At 41.7% G+C, this 7,157-nt stretch overlaps 2 protein-coding genes across 2 annotated transcripts; both read left to right on the top strand.

Moving 5' to 3' along the window:
• Nucleotides 1-737: 737 nt before the first annotated feature.
• On the top strand, nt 738-2,917 carry MELLADRAFT_87018 (uncharacterized protein; the record flags this gene model as incomplete). The annotated part of the gene is made up of 6 exons (XM_007403918.1): nt 738-1,515; nt 1,615-1,650; nt 1,719-2,158; nt 2,237-2,352; nt 2,488-2,568; nt 2,629-2,917. 6 exons carry the CDS (start codon nt 738-740, stop codon nt 2,915-2,917), a joined length of 1,740 nt encoding a protein of 579 aa, XP_007403980.1.
• A 1,304-nt stretch (nt 2,918-4,221) lies between these two features.
• Nucleotides 4,222-5,875, top strand: MELLADRAFT_76332 (uncharacterized protein; the record flags this gene model as incomplete). Its single annotated transcript, XM_007403919.1, has 4 exons — nt 4,222-4,245; nt 4,321-4,347; nt 4,543-4,778; nt 5,232-5,875. The coding sequence occupies one exon, from the start codon at nt 5,243-5,245 to the stop codon at nt 5,873-5,875; it is 633 nt and encodes a 210-aa protein (XP_007403981.1).
• Between the last annotated feature and the right edge of the window lie 1,282 nt (nt 5,876-7,157).

Here is a 7,157-nt window from a genome sequence, read left to right as displayed (position 1 = left end):
CTTTGTATCCCATATATGTATTATTTTCAAAAAATAATACATTTCTCCCGGTTTTTGTAAGCTATACCAAACGGGGCCTGAGTTGGGGAAGAAGTTTACAATGCAAAAGCGTGTGACTAGGTGTGAATTCAAAACAGCACATAGGGGGTGGTCTCGAATTCAGGTGAAATGGAAATTGGATGATCTGCTCCAGCCGGTACCGGCGTGTTCGGGCCATTCCGACAAGCGAACCTTGGGATTTTTTTAAAAGTGCATAATCGCATTTTTGCATGAAACTACGGTGGCGCTAAAGTGCCACCTGAGTCACCTGGTCAAAAAGGTCAAAAATCGATTACCAGCCCTAGAACAAAAATTTCACCACGCATATGCCGACCCTGGCCCGCCGTGGTCCGTCACCCTATCTACCATCATCAGTCCCTGGGTCCTACTTTTCATTCAACTTTCATTCTAGTTATTGTACACCCTGCCATCACTAGCCATCTGCATCAAGAGCCCTTGTTTTTGATTTAGGCCATATGTATCATTGATGGACGGGAGTGCCACGACAGCCGGCCTCATATAAAGTTGAGTCTGAACCACATTTCATCCAACCCTAAGCCAAATCCCTTTACTTTTCTCTCATTTTCTTTCTTTCATCCTTTTCCTTGTCTTCCATCCCCAAAATGAATAGTAATACGTGCACCGCTTGCCATTTACAGGCTCCATCATTCCGTGGTCTTTGTAACTCTTGTCTTGACATGCGACTGGGAGGTGGTTCAAGCTCTCCCACCCAACCAACCAGTGCTTCCAGCAGCTCGACAGGATCTGGTTCTCCCCATCTTTCAAACTTCAACCAACCCCACAACTTTCCGCCCTTGACGTATCCTGGCCCACATGTACCTACTCCGCAATACCCCTACCCAAATACACAACAGCAAAACCCAGCTCTTGACGCGTTTAATACACAAGCCTTCAAGCAAGCAGCCGCAACAGTAGCTGCACACAAAAACGTTCTCAATCACCCCCAAACACCATCAGCATTTATGCCACCATCCACCTCCGCCATGCAACTGACTCCAACGGGGGCATCATCTCTAGCCTTTGATCCCTTTATCGCTGCCAGAGAAAGCCGCACCAGCCGTATTGCCTCAACCTTTCCAGCAAACACAAACAAGGCTAAGCGAGGACGAATGGCTGGTGGAACAGTCTCCACCCGACCACGAGGCCGAATCAATTCAGACACACCTGCTTACAATGCTTCTAGTCCGGTCATCACTGTCCTCTGTGGATTCGAGACTTTCAAGGCTTCCAAATGGGCCAAACAAAAGCCACTCTCAGTCTCTCGCACGCTTGATATTTACCGTCCTGAAGCGTATGAAGACTTGCAATTGGATCTTTGGACTCATTTCCATAATGTGTTTGTCCCAAACGACATGATTGACAGCCTTGACCCAGCCGCCTTTGCTTTCACCACTTTGGGCAGTCAAAATGGCTCAGTAACCAACACCGATCTTCAATGGTGGTTCTCACAACACAGTTCCATCAATCTCATCTACGATCATTCTTGATACAAACATAGCCTCATTCAGAAAAAAACCGATCTGCTTAAGACTCCTGATGTATCTCCTGACCCAGAAGCCACGTTGAAACATCCTAAGATTGGTCAATCTAGTAAGCATATCACTTGGCTTGTGTATTCCTATCCATGAAACTTACTTCTCTTCTGACTATACCCTCAGGCGAGTCACTAGCTTTACTATATACCACCACCGACAACATGGTCAAAGGACTTGAAAGTTTTGGACGGTCTACTGAACCCTCGCTGGTATACACACGCCGTGCCATTGATTGGATCCCTGGCTTGCAATGGACAGTTGTGGATGATGGTAACACAATCAAATCTGACTTCACTGCCTACCGCTGGAGCTCGGACATTGAAAAAAATGGACGCACTCACTATGTCAGGTCAATTGATATATGGAATCCAGATGGCCCCATGAAATTTATCAGCAAGTCCGCAATCATCAATTACTTTAATCTTCGCATTGTAGCAACTACAAACACCTCGCGTCTTTACACTGCAGTCCAAATCCTGCTTCGAGATTTTGTTGCATATGCAAAAACTATCCCTGGTCTAACAAACAACATTGAACTGTATAAAACCATTCTTAACTTGCGTGTAAGTGCTCATCTCATTTCATTTCCAAACATGTCATCAAAGCCATTCATTACTCACCTTCTCTGGTATATGTCTTAGCTGGTGGAGCACACCATCATCAGCTCTGAATTGCAAAATGAAGACAATGAATTCATCAGATTCCCAGATACCTTGGAAGATGATGAATCAGATAATGGAGGCCCAAAAGACGTCATGTTTGTTGAAGAAGCTTTAAATTAACCTTTGACATCATTTGCCACTGCATACTTTTTTGGATTTCCTATCATCAAAAATCCCTCCAACATGCACTACCTGATGGATGCCTTTTGTCACTGGACTTATCAGGAAAGTAAAGGTCAGCAATTTGTGACCAAACTACGTGGGTCTGGTTCAGTAGTTACCAATCCTCAGATCCACGATATAAATCCAGCGTAAGTAAACCTCTTCCCAATCTTTTAATCGGATTCTGCGCTAATTTACATGACTTGTAGAAATGTCTGGGGAAGCAGGAACGGCCGAGCTGCAGCTGTTGCACTCATGACTGACCAGCACAAATGTCTCCTTGGATGCCAACTACTTCAACTTCCAAAGCTTATCCGAATCCCTGTCCAACCACCCCAGGTTGATCTTATATGGCAACACGCACTGAACTTACCCAACGGTGAGAAAGTCACTCACGGTCATGTTGACCTTCCCACCTATTTGTCTGCATCAGCTCGGCCAGTTGCCCGCACCGCTCCTGCACCCCCTCAGATTCTTTTCTGTCAGATTCTTTTCTGAATCAAGCTCCATCTCCATTGTTCATACGTATATCCATCTGTATGTATCTGTACCAATATCTGTTCATATCTGAGTTTTGAAATGCATGTCTTTGAAAATGAAAGCTACACGCATCTTCTTGATCTATTGATTGAGAAGACTCAACCCCTGCTGACAATTCCAATTACAGGCATATTACAGTAACAAATACGACCATACCATCATGTCCACCACGTGAATGCCTGCGGCAAACTCTTACGTCACCACCCGCCTACCCATATTCATGGGTCTATACCGACCCTGTACACTAGTCATCACTTAAGCACGGTTCTCACATCAAATCTCCCCAATACTACTTCACCCTAAAGCACTTTGGGCTCTTGGGAAGCATGGCTATATTGACAGACCGACCCTCAAATATATTCGATTAGACTGCCTGTGTTTTCGAGTTCAATCATCTCGCTTTACTATTGGCTCGGATTCCCTTTGTTTTGATTACTCACCTCAAACATATTTGATTAGACTGCCTGTCTTTGCCCGTTCGATCATCTCGCTTTACTATTGGCTCGGATTCCCTTCGTTTTGATTACTCACCTCAAACATATTTGATTAGACTGTCTGTCTTTGCCCGTTCGATCATCTCACTTTATTATTGGCTCGGATTTGTTTTGTTTTGATTACTATCCTCAAACATATTCGATTAGACTGTCTGTCTTTGTGAGTTCGATCATCTCGCTTTACCTTTGGCTCGGATTTGTTTCGTTTTGATTACTATTCACTAACATGTCATGTTGTTTTGGTTTCGAGTGTAGGGAACGTAAGCTCTTCAAAGTGCTGCACTAGTGTGCGTCTCCCAACCATTCGACTGGGACTCTTGATTTCATTTCATTCCTTTAGTTCTTGATATGTACACCTTGATCACAGAGTTATACTAACTTCTCTGGACTTTTTGATGGAATTCCAGGCGACCGGTCAAAACAAAAGGAACGTTAGTAATACTTTCTTCATTTCCTAGTCTATCAATTTGTTAATTGGCTTATTCACTCGCTCGCTTTGCAAATCGATCGATTGTTGTCAATTTTTTTGATTTGTAAGTCGCTTTCTAAAATTTCTTTCTCTTCTGTTCTAACCCTCATCAATCCGCCAAAAGACTTCTCTTCGCCTGCTACCTAATTGCCTAAATCTTTGTGATTAACTGATCTTGATTGAACCTTCTCAATACCAACGTTTTGGTAGGGTTGATCTTCGAAAGACAATCTATAGCTCTTTGTGGCTTCTCAGCTCCATCCGGATTTTGCTTGGGATTGCCCAGGGGTCACCTCGATTCCTCTTCATTACCAATCCTTTTGGTAAGTTCTTTCTTTATCTGAATCAACTAATTGTTTCTTCACTAATTGCTTTGATCTTGCTTAACTCCTATTCAGATCATTGCTCGGATAGACTTCTCTCAAGTAAGTTCACTTGATTCTCTTGATCCTATTTGTTCATCATCTCATACTAATCTTATTTCATCTATTCAATTATCTTCCTTGATTCTTCTTTATAATCAATTGATATCAATTCCAACCGCCAAAATCATCATCTTCAATCAATTTCGCCTTTAACTTTATCGATCACTACTTACACTTTTCTTTACTTTGATCAAGTTCGACTTCCGAGTTACTTCATGCTGATCGATTTTGCTTAATCAATTTCTAAACGATCCGTATTCTGCACGATTGATCACAAGAGTCATCCTTCATCTCTTTCGCGAATCAATATATCGGTCAAGTCCTCTTCTAAACAATTGATCCTACGAGTCACTCAAATCCTCATTTCAACCACTTCGATTTCAAATCATCACTAATATCTTCCTGTTCAACCATCAAGGCTATTAAAAACCGTAAGTTTATTCAAAAAATATATGCAATATATTTTCCCTTCCCCAGAAGTGTTTGGAAGGATGTAACATACATTCAATCTCCCGCATTGGAAGTGTTGAACAAGTGCTGCATTCCCTCAAGCTCACAACTGTTGTTGTGAGCGTAACCTAGGGATACTTTACTTTGTTCAACACTTCTTTCAAAAAATATTGAATGCATGTTGCATTCTTTCATGCATGGCCTCTTGCCTCACTCTTCAAAACTATTGGACCTTTCATCAAAACCTGGTCATCTCCTCAATCGTGTTTATATAACTATGGTTTTGCTGCACGCAGTAGTTATATAGATGGGGTTTTGCTAGATGCCAGGTTTTCTTTGGAGGGCTTGACTGTTTTGAAGGATGGAGCTTCGTTTTGTGATTTTCTGAAGAGCTTTGAATGATTGAATCTGATTGAATTTCTTTTGATTGATAGGTGATTTCAATATGACCAAGCAAAAACCCAAATACCGGGCCAAATCAACCCAGCTTAAGCGTTCAAAGGATCATAAGGATCGATTGATTGCTAAAAGTGTCGAGAAAAAAACTCAACTCCCCACTCCACCACCTGACCCTCCGACTGTTGCGAGTGCTACACAATCAACAACTAGCAACCGGGCTCGCAAGCGCAAAACGTTCAAAGAGAAAGTCAAGAAGAAGTTTGGTCTACCTGACGATGTCACTTTCATTCATCAAGCCAACCATGGTAAAAATAAACCGCTCACTTTAAAAACAGGAACTGCTGTGATCCTCAATCTGAACGGCACTAAATTGATCACAGTCATCCGGTTCAACACTCAACAATATATTCAATCCAACGGTAAAAAAGTACAAACTGAAGATAGTGAGCAATTGTTCAAACAGTTTGGACGATCTATTTCAACCCTTTATAACCATGGAGTAGCAAGAAACCAAATCACAACCAATGGACCAACAGTTGCACTTGGGAAAAGAAAACGAGGGGATATGTTTGCAATTGGGATGAGAGCTGGATATTGGAAGGGTGTCTTTGGAGGTGTGTATCTCTGTATTTTCTGTATTTTTATTTTGTTTCCATCTGACAATTTGAGAAATATCTAGGTCCTTTTGCAATCAGTTGCCAGACTGCTCTTTCGATCCGTTCCATGGAAAAGGACCTCAGACGACAACGGAACCTGCCGTACATACAACATATCCTGGCTGGCCGGTTTTCTTCTCTCTCGCTTGAAGCTTTTCAATCCAATTACGAAATTTGTGCTAAGCTCGGCCTCTCATGGGCATCAAATCGATTCTTTAACTCACCCAACGGACAAGCCTTTGGTGGAAACTTCGTAATGACTCATGATGAATGGTATAACAAGATTCATAAAGATTGTGATGCTACAGGTTATTCATATGGATTGTTTGGCTTGATCAAACGTGGGACTGGAAAGCTTTACAGGCGTGGTGGCAAATCAAGACATGGATATGTCAAGGAAGGTCATTTCTCTTTCCCTGAATATAATATTGAAGTCAGCTTTGAAGATTGTGATGGAGTGGTGGAGATGGTCTGGGCGACGGATGTGGAACACCAGACAACTGAATCAACCACTCACGATGCAAAAGGTGACTGTGTTAACCCTCGACAATCAAAAATCACCCGATTTGGTTCATCGTGTCAAGTTTCAAAGTCGATTGTCCAACGCATTAATTTACTTCTTAATAAAACAAGTGCTATGGATGAGGAAGAATGGGTGGAATACCGTGAATCAAAAGTAGAAAATTATGCTGATGAGATTAAACGTAAATGTCAAACACACAAGAAACTTAGAATCTAATAATCATCCTGTACCTACTCTGATGTTCATAGAGTGAAAGTTCATGTTGAATGTAATTTTGCCCCAAACGTGTCATCATGCCAAATCATGCCTATGAGATGGAATACCAACACTGCTATTCTATTGAACGTGTTCCCCTCAGTGTTGAACTCTGTTGACAATGGCGACGAAATGGCACCAAGAAGCCGTCTTTTGTGCTTAGACCAATAAGCCATTAGCGTCAATGTTGACATGACCTGCAATGCTAGAGCTAAAATTATAAATGTATCTTAATATATATACATCACATTCTTTGGGTCCTGGACTTATCTTTATTGGACCTTTTGGGGTTTGCTTGAGCAGGCAGGGGAGAAAGTATGCTGTCACTATGGAACATCAATTATGATTGAATATACATAATTGATATATATATATTACAGTCTTTGAACAATTTTGTTTCTGGGTTATGTTGGCAATATTTTGAGCAGGGAGATGTAGCTATGTGAATCATGGCACCAGACACAATTGAAATGACATCTCTCGGATACATTTATATGTATCTGAGAGATGACCTTCAGATTGTTTAA

Source organism: Melampsora larici-populina, assembly GCF_000204055.1.
Source record: "Melampsora larici-populina 98AG31 unplaced genomic scaffold MELLAscaffold_1, whole genome shotgun sequence".
Classification (NCBI taxonomy): Eukaryota; Fungi; Basidiomycota; class Pucciniomycetes; order Pucciniales; family Melampsoraceae; genus Melampsora; species Melampsora laricis-populina.
Note: the sequence above shows the minus strand (reverse complement) of the source record. Positions and strands in the feature narration are given on the sequence as shown.